Raw genomic sequence first — 15,345 nt, forward strand, 5'->3', positions numbered from 1 at the left:
AGTCATCTTGTGTTTCTTACATTTTCTAATAATTGCGCCAACAGTCATTGCCTTCTCACCAAGTGGCTTGCCTATTGTCCTGTAACCCATCACAGCCTTGTGCAGGTCTACAATTTTGTCCCTTGTTCTTAGACAGCACTTTGGTCTTGGTCATGGTAGAGAGGATGGAGTGTTACTGTGTGAACAGGTGTCTTTTATACAGGTAAGAAGTTCAAACAGGTGCAATTAATACAGGTAATGAATGCAGAGTAGGAGGGTTTCTTAAAGAAAAATTAATAGGTCTGTGAGAGTCAGAATTCTTGCTGGTTGGTAGGTGATGAAATACATATTTGATGCAATAAAGTGCAATTTAATTATTTAAAAATCATACAATGTGATTTTCTGGATTTTATTTTTAGTTTTTGTCTCTCACAGTTGAAGTGTACCTACGAAAAAAATTACAGACGTCCCCATTTTTTTAGGTGGGAAAACTTACAAACTCCGAAGTGTATCAAATACTTATTTTCTGCACTGTATTTATGTTTGCAGTTTTAAGTTGCATGTTTAACATTACAAGTCTTGAGATAAAATGAAAATCCAAAAATTCCTCTAAGAATCACATGATATCTAATTTCAAAATAGCCACCAAGACAACGCAACACAAATTGTTTGAACAGAGAAGAAATAACAATAGAGGTTTATAGAGGAAAAATGCCACAAACTGCACAAACTATGCTATACGTAGAGCATGGTTTCAATCCAAAAAAAATCAATAAACACAAAAAAAGAGGTGCCCTTGCTGATACTTTTAGAAATGCTCTACGTAATTACTTTACATTGCCTTATTTTGATTTCATGCTGTATTTAAACGATTTTAACAAACAGTTTTATCGACTACGAGGAAAAACGCGAAATAGTTGCCTTCATGTAAATAAAACATATCATAAAGGCGACATTTCCAGCAATGATTTATTTTTCCATTTTCTTTTACTTCAGACACAATAAAATTGGAGCCTCCTTCTCCACCTTACTACTCAGACAAGTCACAGTCGTTTACCAAATCTCAGGACGAGGCCTCCAACTCCTTCATTGCCATAGAATGCCGCGTGTGTGGAGACAAAGCCTCGGGATTCCATTACGGGGTCCATGCATGTGAAGGCTGTAAGGTAACATATTTGTGTTATATTTGCTGTAATTATATGATTGAATAATTATTGAGTAATATTAATTTTATGATCATATTATGGGTGCCATTAATTAGACATTTCTGGAAACTCCCTGGTTAATATAATACATTTTTTTAATGTTTTGGGATAGTCTATCAATATAACAGAATTGTAAACTATTCCTTGTGCAAAGATTTCATACAAAAGTATTTCAGAAACATTTATAAAATTGTTTTCCGGTAAAACTGGACCGCATTGCATGGACTGGCCAGCGGCTCTTCCGACCTGTAACGCTCAGGTCGGGAGAGCCACCGGCCGGTCCGTGCACTGCGGTCTGATCTTGGCTGTCTGACTGCACCCAATAGAGGACGGTGGGGCTAAGTAAAACTTTTTGGGGAAATGTTTAGCCCAAAGTTGAGTTTAAATTTTTGCATAAAGTTAACACCTTCAAAAACTTTCATAGTCATAAATAGTGATGAGCGAACATGGTTGGATAAGGAGTTATCCTCAGGCGCTAACCGAGTGACTTCGGCGTGCTCGAATAATATGTTCGAGTCTTCGTGGCTGCATGTCTTGCGGTTGTTTGTTGGGCAATCCCTGCATGTGTTGTGGTTGTTGAACAGCCGTGAGACATGCAGCTGCGGGGACTCGAGCATATTATTCGAGCACGCCGAAGACACTCAGGACACGAGCATGCTCGGATAACACCCTATCTGTGCACGTTCACTCATCACTAGTCATGAAAACTATGATAGTTGTAAACATGAAGCCATGTTACCTAAGGAAAATTTACACTGGAGTTCTTATATATCAACATGGTCACTTATTAAAGGGCCAGACTGTTCTTCCGTTACTGAGAAATTAGCGTTTGAATTTATATACAGATGGCTATGACAGATCTGAAGCCTCTGTCACTCCAGATCTGTTCCCCACCCACCAGCTCCTCCTACTGCTTGACTCTGAAGACCTTTGCCTAAAGTCACGCATCATAGATGCTTCAGATCTACCATAGTCTTTTGCATATCAATTCAAACGCTGATTACTCAGTGATGGAAGGAATGAACTGGCCTTGTAAGGTATTGCTGGACTTGTCTTTGAAAGAGCTACATTCACAAATAAATAGATTGGGATGTAAGATGTTGCTCATGCATTCCCTTTAATGCCCTGTATCATATTATTCAGTACTTTATTAGCACAGTCACTTCATTTTGTCTTCTTCCAATAACAAAGCTAAAGCTTGTGTGGTCCTAGGCTGATGACCTCATGTAATTCACTTAGTTTTCCATTGTAAACAGTTGGAAAATTAGATACAGCTCGTTTACTCTTTTGATTGCACTAGACAAAGTCTTTGCTGTAGGGAATAAAAAAATGCAAAAAAAAATCAATGTTGTCTGTAAGAAGCACATATATAAATAAAATAATAAAATATTGTGAAATATGGCCAGAAGCTCAGAATTATATTGGTGTAATAATGACATATGCCTTCCTATTTGGGCACAAATAATTTCCAGTAGAAAAAAAATCCTTTTATGTTTGGTTAATTAGAATCAACTATTTATAAAAAAAATAATAATAATAATATTCTGATTAATGAAATTTCTTAGTCACCAAATATTGATGTACATCTGCTCTACATCTAGCAATTACCGTAGTTAGGTTTAATGTTCTTTATATTGATATTCTAGGATTTACATTTTAATAAATCAGATCCATTGAATTAGTTATTGGTTATTATATCAGAATAATCAAGGTCTGGATAAATCAGTCATCGTAAAACAAGACGTCTTTATAAAATATCAGAATTGCATGTTTTTGGTATTTTTTCCTCGCGTTTCAAATTGTTTTGCTTTCTGAAAAAAACGAAAACTTTTGTTATTAGATGGAAACTATCAAAAAGCCGCTGTTATAGCATTAGATATTTCTATGTGTATTGATTACCTTTTTGCAGTGGGTTAAGATGTACTAATTTCTATGATAGCTAATTAAAGCATCACATAAATATCCTCTACAGCTTCATTTATAAGGCCGGTTTCACACATCTTTTTTTGGGGATCAAAGTAAGACATGTCTCCTTTTTTTTGGACGGAGGAGGCATTGCGGACAATCATTCCTCAAAAATATAGGACGTGTGAACTGTGATCTATCCATAAAAATAACGGATAGCACACATTTGTGCTACAAAGCTGCCTGGTTGTATAATGGACTTCACATAGCAAAAGCAAAAGGCAAAATGAAAACCATTCCCTTCTTGTTCTTTTACCGACATATTAAAAATGATAATATTCCTCTCTCCAGGGATTTTTTAGAAGAACAATAAGGTTGAAGTTAATTTATGAACGATGTGAGCTCAATTGTCGTATTCACAAGAAAAGTCGCAACAAATGTCAGTACTGCAGGTTCCAGAAGTGTCTGGCAGTCGGGATGTCTCATAATGGTGAGTTGGATGATCAGTTGCTCAATACTATACATAATAGACACAGACACACATTTATAAAAACATAAATAATGATAAAAATAAATAATGGGAAACGGCACTTTGAGTCAAATCCAACTTGGATGGGTGCAAACTCAAGTTCATAAGAGCAGTAAAAAAAATGGAATATATCAGCCCTCCCCAAAATATAAAAAAATAAAAAATAATTATATATATATATATATATATATATATATATATATATATATATATATATATATATTCATGTTACAGTAGGTAGATGTAAAACAATAATAGGAAAGGGAGCACTCCAAAAATATGTAAATACATACATATACATTACAGTCCAAAAGTTTGGACACACCTTCTCATTTAATAATAATAATAATAATCTTTATTTTTATATAGCGCTAACATATTCCGCAGCGCTTTACAGTTTGCACACATCATCATCACTGTCCCCGTTGGGGCTCACAATCTAAATTCCCTATCAGTATGTCTTTGGAATGTGGGAGGAAACCGGAGTGCCCGGAGGAAACCCACGCAAACACGGAGAGAACATACAAACTCTTTGCAGATGTTGATGTTGTCCTTGGTGGGGTTCGAACCCAGGACTCCAGCGCTGCAAGGCAGCAGTGCTAACCACTGCGCCACCGTGCCTGTATTTTCATGACTATGAAAATTGTACATTCACACTGAAGGCATCAAAACTATGAATGAACACATGTGAAATTATATACTTAACAAAAAAGTGTGAAACAACTGAAAATATGTCTTATATTCTAGTTTCTTCAAAATAGCCACCTTTTGCTTTGATGACTGCTTTGCACACTCTTGGCATTCTCTTGATGAGCTTCAAGAGGTAGTCACCAGGAATGGTATTCTAACAATCTTGAAGGAGTTCCCAGAGATGCTTAGCACTTGTTGGCCCTTTTACCTTCACTCTGTTATACAGCTCACCCCAAACCATCTCGATTGGGTTCAGGTCTAGTGACTGTGGAGGCCAGGTCATCTGGCGTAGCACCCCATCACTCTCCTTCTTGGTCAAATAGACCTTACACAGCCTGGAGGTGTGTTTGGGGTCATTGTCCTGTTGAAAAATAAATGATGGTCCAACTAAACGCAAACCGGATGGAATAGCATGTCGCTGCAAGATGCTGTGGTAGCCATGCTGGTTCAGTATGCCTTCAATATTAAATAAATCCCCAACAGTGTCACCAGCAAAGCACCCCCACACCATCACACCTCCTCCTCCATGCTTCACGGTGGAAACCAGGCATATAGAGTCCATCCGTTCACCTTTTCTGCGTCACACAGAGACACGTGGTCAGAACCAAAGATCTCAAATTTGGACTCATCAGACCAAAGCCCAGATTTCCACTGGTCTAATGTCCATTCCTTGTGTTCTTTAGCCCAAACAAGTCTCTTCTGCTTGTTGCCGGTCCTTAGCAGTGGTTTCCTAGTAGCTATTTTACCATGAAGGCCTGCTGCACAAAGTCTCCTCTTAACAGTTGCTGTAGAGATGTGTCTGCTGCTAGAACTCTGTGTGGCATTGACCTGGTCTCTAATCTGAGCTGCTGTTAACCTGCGATTTCTGAGGCTGGTGACTCGGATCAACTTATCCTCAGAAGCAGAGGTGACTCTTGATCTTCCTTTCCTGGGGCGGTCCTCATGTGAGCCAGTGTCTTTGTAGCGCTTGATGGTTTTTGCAACTGCACTTGGGGACACTTTCAAAGTTTTCCCAATTTTTCTGACTGACTGACTTTCATTTCTTAAAGTAATGATGGCCACTCGTTTTTCTTTACTTAGCTGCTTTTTTCTTGCCATAATACAAATTCTAACAGTCTATTCAGTATGGACTATCAGCTGTGTATCCACCAAACTTCTGTCCAACACAACTGATGGTCCCAACCCCATTTATAAGGCAAGAAATCCCACTTATTAAACCTGAGAGGGCACACCTGTGAAGTGAAAACCATTCCCGGTGACTACCTCTTGAATCTCATCAAGAGAATGCCAAGAGTGTACAAAGCAGTCATCACAGCCAAAGGTGGCTACTTTGAAGAACCTAGAATATAAGACATATTTTAACTTGTTTCACACTTTTTTTAAGTATATAATTCCACATGTGTTAATTCATAGTTTTGATGCCTTCAGTGTGAATTTACAATTTTCATGGTCATGAAAATACTGAAAAATCTTTAAATTAGAATGTGTGTCCAAACTTTTGGTCTGTATTGTATATGTGTGTGTCCATGTGTGTATATATACAGTATATATATATATATATATATATACATATATATATATATATATATATATATATATACACACACACTCATTATAATAGATATATGCAAAAAAATAGAATAAGGCAACACGCCCAAAAAATTCCAGTTGCAACGTTTTTTGCTTCCAAAACATGCGAGCGATAGACTGAAACATTTCAATCTTTCTAGAAATGTTTATAGCCTCTACAGAAAAGCCGAAATGGTGCTATTTATATCTCACATATGTTGAAAGCAATAAACCACCTTTTTACTGAACTTACGTGCTACTGTATTCTATTTATAGGCATATATGTATAATTTGTGCATAAAAAAGTATGTATATATATATATATATATATATGTGTACACACACACGTACTTGTATATATAATTTATTTATACATATATGTACAGTATACATACTTTTTTGTGCACAAACGAACATATACAACCCTGACAGAAGCAGATACTATGTGAGTTTGTGGACATTATGCTTTTTAGTATGTTAGGTATGTCTAGATAATTTTCCATTAGGTTTTCACCTTGACCTTTTCTGTTTGCCGCCCTGGAAATTTTCTCTCTTGTTTAACTTTAAAAAGTTGAAATTGATAATTTGTGAAGGGACTTGTTCCTCCTGGAGCGCAGAGTGCATGTTCATAACAGCGTGGGTCCATGACAATGCTTGCTAAGGCGTAAAATACAGAGTCATTATGAAGGAGCCCACACCAGAATGGCCTGCTAGAAAGGAGGAGACTGGCAGGAATTACCTCATTCCTTCATCTCATCGTTATGACAAGAAGTGAAACTGGTTGGGCGGGTTGAGTGGACAATGCTTTTAAAACATCATTTGAGCAGTAATGCAAACACTAAACAGGCCAAGCAAGGACTGAGGATGTCAATACAGCCCCTAAGGCCTACTGACAGGGCACTAAATCAAGCAAAGTCTTGATTTCTTGGTCAACAGGTTTATAGACAATTATAATATTACTATGATACTGGGCTTGCGTGTTTTCTCCTTTTTGCCCATGTTTTCTTTGTCACAAGTATTGGGTCAAAACTGTCTATCAGAAAGATAGGCCTTGTTCCCAATAGCAACCAATCAGAAATAAGCTTTTATTTTGTACACTGCACTTGAAAAATAAAAGCTGATTTGTGATTGGTTGCTATGAGCAACCAGGCCTACTTCTCTGTTCTCTGCTTTGATAAATTTGGTCTAGGTTCTAGAGGGATGTGCTAAGGGGTTTTTCGAAAAGCCAATTTCATAGGGGTCAGATGCTTCTTGGTTCACAGAACCATTTTTGTTTGAGTTGGGGATGGCTTCAGAGACCACTAGCAATGCATCTTCTGACTGACCGCCCGTCCTTGTGTTGACCATGGCAATTTTAATTTTTAATTTGTTTTTAATAAAAGTTCATTCACATGTTCATGTTTAATCACATATGTGATAAAATGGTAGTGGTGTAATCAGTGTTTAGGATCAGTGTGTCATCAGTGTTTGGTCCGTGTGTCCGTTTTTACCATCAGTGTGTCATCAGTGTTTGGTCCGTGTGTCCGTTTTTACCATCAGTGTGTCATCAGTGTTTGGTCCGTGTGTCCGTTGTTACCATCAGTGTGTCATCAGTGTTTGGTCCGTGTGTCCGTTTTTACCATCAGTGTGTCATCAGTGTTTGGTCCGTGTGTCCGTTTTTACCATCAGTGTGTCATGAGTGTTTGGTCCGTGTGTCCGTTTTTACCATCAGTGTGTCAGTGTTTGGTCCGTGTGTCCGTTTTTACCATCATTGTGTCATCAGTGTTTGGTCCGTGTGTCCGTTTTTACCATCAGTGTGTCATGAGTGTTTGGTCCGTGTGTTGTGAGTTCTGTTTTTGGGCTCCCTCTGGTGGTTACTGATGGTACTGGGTGATTTGTGTTCTGCTGTCTCTGGTGTCCACCTGTTCTATTAGGATTTGGGAGTTTCCTATTTAACCGGGCTTTCTTGTCATTTCCCCGACGGCTATCAAGGTTATCAGAGTGTTTTGTTACCTCAGCTTCTGGCTTCAGTAATCTTCAGGACAAGCTAAGTTTTTGATTTTCTTGTTCCACGTTTTGCTTTATTTTTGTCTTGTCCAGCTTGCATATAATTGTTTCTCTGCTGCTGGTTGCTCTAGTGGGCTGTAATTGCTCCTCATGTTCCATGAGTTGGAACATGAGTTCAAGTAATTACAGGATGGTTTTTTGAAGGGTTTTTTGCTGACCGCGCAGTTTACTTTTGTATCCTCTGCTATCTAGTTTTAGCGGGCCTCATTTTGCTGAATCTGTTTTCATACTGTGTATGTGCCTTCCTCTCATTTCACCGTCATTATATGTGGGGGGCTGCTATTTCTGTGGGGTATTTCTCTGGAGGCAAGAGAGGTCTGTGTTTCTTCTAATAGGGGAAGTTAGATCTTCGGCTGGTGCGAGACGTCTAGGATCAACGTAGGCACGTTCCCCGGCTATTGTTATTTGTGTGTTCAGGTTTAGGGTCGCGGTCAGCTCAGGTTCCATCACCCTAGAGCTCGTTGGTGCTTGTCCTTTTGTGATTCCCTGCCATTGGAAGCATGACATCCGTGTGTCCGTTTTTACCATCAGTGTGTCATCAGTGTTTGGTCCGTGTGTCCATTTTTACCATCAGTGTGTCATCAGTGTTTGGTCTGTGTGTCCGTTTTTACCATCAGTGTGTCATCATTGTTTGGTCCGTGTGTCCATTTTTACCATCAGTGTGTCATCAGTGTTTGTTCCGTGTGTCTGTTTTTACCATCAGTGTGTTAGTGTTTGGTCCGTGTGTCCATTTTTACCATCTGTGTCATCAGTGTTTGGTCAGTGTGTCCATTTTTACCATCAGTGTGTCATCAGTGTTTGGTCAGTGTGTCCATTTTTACCATCAGTGTGTCATAAGTGTTTGGTCCGTGTGTCCGTTTTTACCATCTGTGTCATCAGTGTTTGGTCCGTGTGTCCATTTTTACCATCTGTGTCATCAGTGTTTGGTCCGTGTGTCTGTTTTTACCATCAGTGTGTCATCAGTGTTTGGTCTGTGTGTCCATTTTTACCATCTGTGTCATCAGTGTTTGGTCCGTGTGTCCATTTTTACCATCTGTGTCATCAGTGTTTGGTCCGTGTGTCTGTTTTTACCATCAGTGTGTCATCAGTGTTTGGTCTGTGTGTCCATTTTTACCATCTGTGTCATCAGTGTTTGGTCCGTGTGTCCATTTTTACCATCTGTGTCATCAGTGTTTGGTCCGTGTGTCTGTTTTTACCATCAGTGTGTCATCAGTGTTTGGTCCGTGTGTCCGTTTTTACCATCAGTGTGTCATTAGTGTTTGGTCCGTGTGTCCATTTTTACCATCAGTGTGTCATCAGTGTTTGATTTGTGTGTCCGTTTTTACCATCAGTGTCATCAGTGTTTGGTCAGTGTGTCCATTTTTACCATCTGTGTGTCATCAGTGTCCGTTTTTACCATCAGTGTCATCAGTGTTTGGTCAGTGTGTCCATTTTTACCATCTGTGTCATCAGTGTTTGGTCCGTGTGTCCATTTTTACCATCAGTGTGTCATCAGTGTCTGTTTTTACCATCAGTTTTTCATGGATGCATGAATAACTAAATGACAAAGCTTCCCAATCCTTTGCGATGTTAAGGACAGACAGATAATTGATGGCACAGTGATGCCATCCATGTGCTGTAATTGTTTCTCACGGAAGCAAAGACTTATATTGACACTTTTCATCCTTGATATCGGAAAAAACAGACAGGTCTCCATTACGTTTAGGCCAAGTTCACTTGTTCAGTATTTGGTCAGTATTTTACATCAGTATTTGTAAGCCAAAACCAGGAGTGGGTGATAAATGCAGAAGTGGTGCATATGTTTCTATTATACCGATTGTTCCACTCCTGGTTTTGGCTTACAAACACTGATATAAAATACTGAGCAAATACTGCTAGTGTGAACTTGGACTTGATGGCACACGTTCGTGCAACACGGACATATGAATGAGGCTTTACTCTAATATCAAGGAACCCTGTGGATTGAAATCTATGCAAATATGAATTAGACCTTTCTTATAGGAGAACCATAGAAATAAATAATTTCACATTTTATATCTTTTAGTCTATTATAATAAATTGGATCCATTTAAATGCCCTTTTACACGTTTACGTGCCCATGTTACCAATGGACCAGCGAACATGCAAAACAAATTATTCGAAAGCTGGTTGCATCTTGTATGCAGACTAGGGGTGTACAGCCAACAATATGTAAACTGTATGGAGTCAGTCAACCGTATTCATCTCAATGTAGTTTGCTTGGATCCTAAACTTAATTCTCCCTTATCCTTTTACAAACACCCAGAAGGGGAGGAGCCAGACACGTGAGATCAAACTCCGCCCACATTTACTGCAGTCGTAATGCGAGCTAGCAGCGCTCTAGATTTTCATGGCAAATTTCAGCACCTGCTCCCCCTAGTGTTTAAAAGTTGAAAACATCAAAACTTTTTAAATACTTTTTCAGATTTTATGCTATCTTTTATTTAGTATTTGTAAATAGTCTAAAAACATGAGAACATTAATCATTTTCTTTTTTTTTTCAATTGTTGAAAAAAAAAAAATTGGCAAGTGATTTGCAAAGTTTTAATAACTTTCCATACTGGATAAAGTTATTAATAAACAAATGATAGTTTAATGACTCTTTAAGTCAACCTCTTTAAATGATTGACTTATTGGTCGAAATCTGTCCATGTAAACTTTAATTTATATAAAAAAAAACTATAAAATTAAGCGCTAGCTATATGTGCACATAACTGGTTACAGAAACCTCAGCGCACACCCGTATGGATTTTTTTTTAATGGAGGCCTCGGATTTCTTGCTCCCTTTTGTCACCTTTAAGAGCTTTAAAGTTAGAAGATGAATGACCTTTGAATGATTGACTTAAAGAACATTCTGCTGATCATTTCCCATTGTCCTCCTGTAACAGAAAATCAATCAGATCTAATTGTTTGGATAGAAAATATTCATTCACACTTAGTAAATACTATGATCGTCTATGGTGATACATGGACAAACCTTGGGTAAATTCTGCAGCATTATAATATAACGTCTATTCACCAAGGTTTTGAGAATTGTAATGGTAATTAGTAATGGCTGTTGTATTTTTTGCATCTGACCATGGTGCGTTACGGCAGCCTTTGTGAGAAGTGTACCCATATAATACATGTGTGATATGGTGATTTATTTTAGAATCAACACCCATTTAGTGGTTTGTGTCCTGAATCCCAGGCTGCGTGGAACAAACCGGATAGCAATAATTGGACATAAAACTGTTCTGTTTAATGTTACAGATAGTATCAACGGACAGCAATTAAGCAGGCTTCCATCTTCAGCCTTTAAAGGGAATCTGTCAGCAGGGTTTTGTCATGTAATCTGAGAGAGCAGAATAATGTAGAGGCAGAGACCCTGATACCAGCTTTATGTTTTTCTGAACTGCTTGTTGTTGTTTCAGTAAAATGAATGTTTTATCAGCAGGAGATTATCACTACATGACTAGGCGTTAGTGATGAGCGAATATACTCGTTACTCGAGATTTCTCGAGCATGCTTGAGGGTCCGCCGAGTATTTTTTAGTGCTCGGAGATTTAGTTTTTCATGCCGCAGGTGAATGATTTACATCTGTTAGCCAGCATAAGTACATGTGGGGGTTGCTTGGTTGCTAGGGAATCCCCACATGTACTTATGCTGGCTAACAGATGTAAATCATTCAGCTGCGGCAAGAAATACTAAGTGTACAGTGTACACAGAAAGCTGCCAATCAGTGGTAAGGTCGAGGTTATGCAGAGCTCATCATTCTGAGCACTGCAAGACCTGCAGCAGAGATAAACAGATCAGACCACCAAGTGACACATCACTGGAATCAAGGTCTCATCCCCTACATCATGCTGCTCTCAGATTACGTAGTAAAAACCTAATGACAGATTCCTTGTAACCCCTGTTAAACATGATGTACTGTATTTATTGGGTTTGTATGTATATTTGTGAACCTGCCACCTGATCGGCTGCATAGTACACTGCAATACTATAACATTGCAGTGTATAGTAAAATTACCCATCTTCTATGAAGCGTGGACACAGGCTGGGCTTCACAGGCATGCAAACATGGCAGACACGGGGGTCTTAAGTAGGCTTCAGCAGTGTCATTGAAATCATGATGCTGGGGTGGGGGAAATTTGGATTAGAAACTTAACCCCCTTTTTAACCTTTTAAATGTCACTTTCACAATTGTCAGTGGCATCTAAGAGGCAGAATTGTTGTTATTGGAGTTTCATGAAATATAAAGCGACCCCACAGGGGGTCGGTCAGCGGATGGAACGACACACATACAATGGGATGGTATAGGGGAGAGGAAGGCCCTACCGATAGGGAATGAGGGATGGTTACCACCTGATCTCAAACCTGAGCCTGTCCCTGCACTCCCCTAATGCCCTAAGTGGGTCCTTCCACCCACCACCGTCATGAACCTCATCCCTTGCTGTCACCTCTCACACTGCCCTGAAAAGTGCACTGGCCGGAAAGAGTGCTAGTCTCACTACTGCAAATGGTAACAAACGCAGGGGAAAGTGACAAGCACGAGATGGTCAAGGAATAAACACAACACTTAGCTTCCAGACTCCGCTGCCAAGCTCCACACCGCAGATAACACATTGCGCCTTCCATCCTTCCAAAATTCTGCATTCTGCAAGATTAAATGGCTTGCTCCATGAAGCCAAGTGTCCACATGTAACACAAAAAAACAAACATATATGGAACAAACCTTGCAATGGATAAATGTGCCTGAGAGAAAGCCATTCTTACCCCCCACCTCCCCGGCACATAGAGGGGGTCCTTTGTGAAGGACTACCCTACATGAGATTTATATGCCCAAACTGAGTGACACAAATAGTGGTATTTTAAAAATGTTATTACAAAATATGTCCTATACATCTCTGTATCCCTCTACCATACCAATCGTTTATTAAAATTACCTTACTGCAGAAACCCTTATTATTATTATTATTATATGTGTCTTAACCCCTTCCCGACCTTTGACGCATACGCTGCGTCATGAAAGTCGGTGCCATTCCGACCCATGACGCAGCATATGCGTCATGGAAAGATCGCGTCCCTGCAGGCCGGGTGAAAGGGTTAACTCCCATTTCACCCGATCTGCAGGGACAGGGGGAGTGGTAGTTTAGCCCAGGGAAGGTGGCTTCACCCCCTCGTGGCTACGATCGCTCTGATTGGCTGTTGAAAGTGAAACTGCCAATCAGAGCGATTTGTAATATTTCACCTAAAAAAATGGTGAAATATTACAATACAGCCATGGCCGATGCTGCAATATCATCGGCCATGGCTGGACACACTAATGTGCACCCACCCCACTCCTCCGATCGCCCCCCCAGCCCCCCGATCTGCGGTCTGCTCCCCTCGGTCCTGTGCTCCGCTCCCCCGTCCTCCTGCCCGCTCCCCCCGTGCTCCAATCACACCCCCCGTGCTCCAAACAAACCCCCCCCGCACTCCGATCCCGCCCCCCGCACAGCGATCCCCCCCCTGCACAGCGATCCCCCCCCCGTGCTCCGACCCACCCGCCCGCACAGCGATCCCCCACTCCGTGCTCCAATCCACCCCCCCGTGTTCCGATCCACCCCCCCGTGCTCCGACGCCCCCCCCCCCGTGCCCTGATCTCCCCCCCCTTATACTTACCTGGCCTCCCGGGGTCCGTCCGTCTTCTTTCCTGGGCGCCGCCATCTTCCAAAATGGCGGGCGCATGTGCAGTGCGCCCGCCGAATCTGCCGGCCGGCAGATTCGTTCCAGAGTGAATTTTGATCACTGAGATATAACCTATCTCAGTGATCAAAATAAAAAAAAAAAAGTAAATGACCCCCCCCCCCTTTGTCACCCCCATAGGTAGGGACAATAAAAAAAATAATTTTTTTTTTTCCACTAAGGTTGGGGTAAGAACTAGGGTTAGGGTTAGGGGTAGGGGTAGGGGTAGGGTTAGGGGTAGGGTTAGGGTTAGGGGTAGGGTTAGGGTTAGGAATGTGCACACATATTCTGGTCCTCTGCGGATTTTTCCGCTGCGGATTTGATAAATCCGCAGTGCTAAACCGCTGCGGATTTATGGCGGATTTACCATGTTTTTTCTGCGCATTTCAATGCGGTTTTACAACAGCGATTTTCTATTTGAGCAGTTGTAAAACCGCTGCGGAATCCGCAGAAAGAAGTGACATGCTGCGGAATGTAAACCGCTGCGTTTCCGTGCAGTTTTTCTGCAGCATGTGTACAGCGATTTTTGTTTTCCATAGGTTTGCATTGAACTGTAAACTCATGGGAAACTGCTGCGGATCCGCAGCGTTTTCCGCAGCGTGTGCACATACCTTTAGAATTAGGCTATGTGCACACGGTGCGGATTTGGCTGCGGATCCGCAGCAGTGTTCCATCAGGTTTACAGTACCATGTAAACATATGGAAAGCCAAATCCGCTGTGCCCATGGTGCGGAAAATACCGCGCGGGAACGCTGCGTTGTATTTTCCGCAGCATGTCAATTCTTTGTGCGGATTCCGCAGCGTTTTACACCTGTTCCTCAATAGGAATCCGCAGGTGAAATCCGGACAAAAAACACTGGCAATCCGCGGTAAATCCGCAGGTAAAACGCAGTGCCTTTTACCCGCGGATTTTTCAAAAATGGTGCTGAAAAATCTCATACGAATCCGCAACGTTGGCACATAGCCTTAGGGCTAGGGTTGGGTTGGAATTAGGGTTGTGGTTAGGGTTAGGGGTGTGTTGGGGTTACGGGTGTGTTGGGGTTAGGGTTGTGATTAGGGTTACGGCTACAGTTGGGATAAGGGTTAGGGGTGTGTTGGAGTTAGAATTGAGGGGTTTCCACTGTTTAGGCACATCAGGGGGTCTCCAAACGCAACATGGCGCCACCATTGATTCCAGCCAATCTTGTATTCAAAAAGTCAAATGGTGCTCCCTCACTTCCGAGCCCCGACGTGCACCCAAACAGTGGTTTACCCCCACATATGGGGTACCAGCATACTCAGGACAAACTGCGCAACAATTACTGGGGTCCAATTTCTCCTGTTACCCTTGTGAAAATAAAGAAATGCTTGCTAAAACATCATTTTTGAGGAAAGAAAAATGATTTTTTATTTTCACGGCTCTGCGTTGTAAACGTCTGTGAAGCACTTGGGGGTTCAAAGTGCTCACCACATATCTAGATAAGTTCCTTGGGGGGTCTAGTTTCTAAAATGGGGTCACTTGTGGGGGGTTTCTACTGTTTAGGCACACCAGGGGCTCTGCAAACGCAATGTGACGCCCGCAGACCATTCCATCAAAGTCTGCATTTCAAAAGTCACTACTTCCCTTCTGAGCCCCGACGTGTGCCCAAACAGTGGTTTACCCCCACACATGGGGTATCAGCGTACTCAGGAGAAACTGGACAACAACTTTTGGGG

At 41.1% G+C, this 15,345-nt stretch overlaps 1 protein-coding gene across 1 annotated transcript in view; it reads left to right on the top strand.

Moving 5' to 3' along the window:
* The window catches only part of PPARG (peroxisome proliferator activated receptor gamma), a 66,916-nt gene that overhangs the window by 34,028 nt on the left and 17,543 nt on the right, over positions 1 to 15,345 (top strand). The window contains exons 3-4 of the mRNA XM_069736780.1: positions 976 to 1,145; positions 3,441 to 3,579. Coding sequence (XP_069592881.1) covers positions 976 to 1,145; positions 3,441 to 3,579 — 309 coding nt within the window. The remainder of the gene's footprint in view (positions 1 to 975; positions 1,146 to 3,440; positions 3,580 to 15,345) is intronic.

Source organism: Ranitomeya imitator, chromosome 8 (assembly GCF_032444005.1).
Source record: "Ranitomeya imitator isolate aRanImi1 chromosome 8, aRanImi1.pri, whole genome shotgun sequence".
Taxonomy (NCBI): Eukaryota; Metazoa; Chordata; class Amphibia; order Anura; family Dendrobatidae; genus Ranitomeya; species Ranitomeya imitator.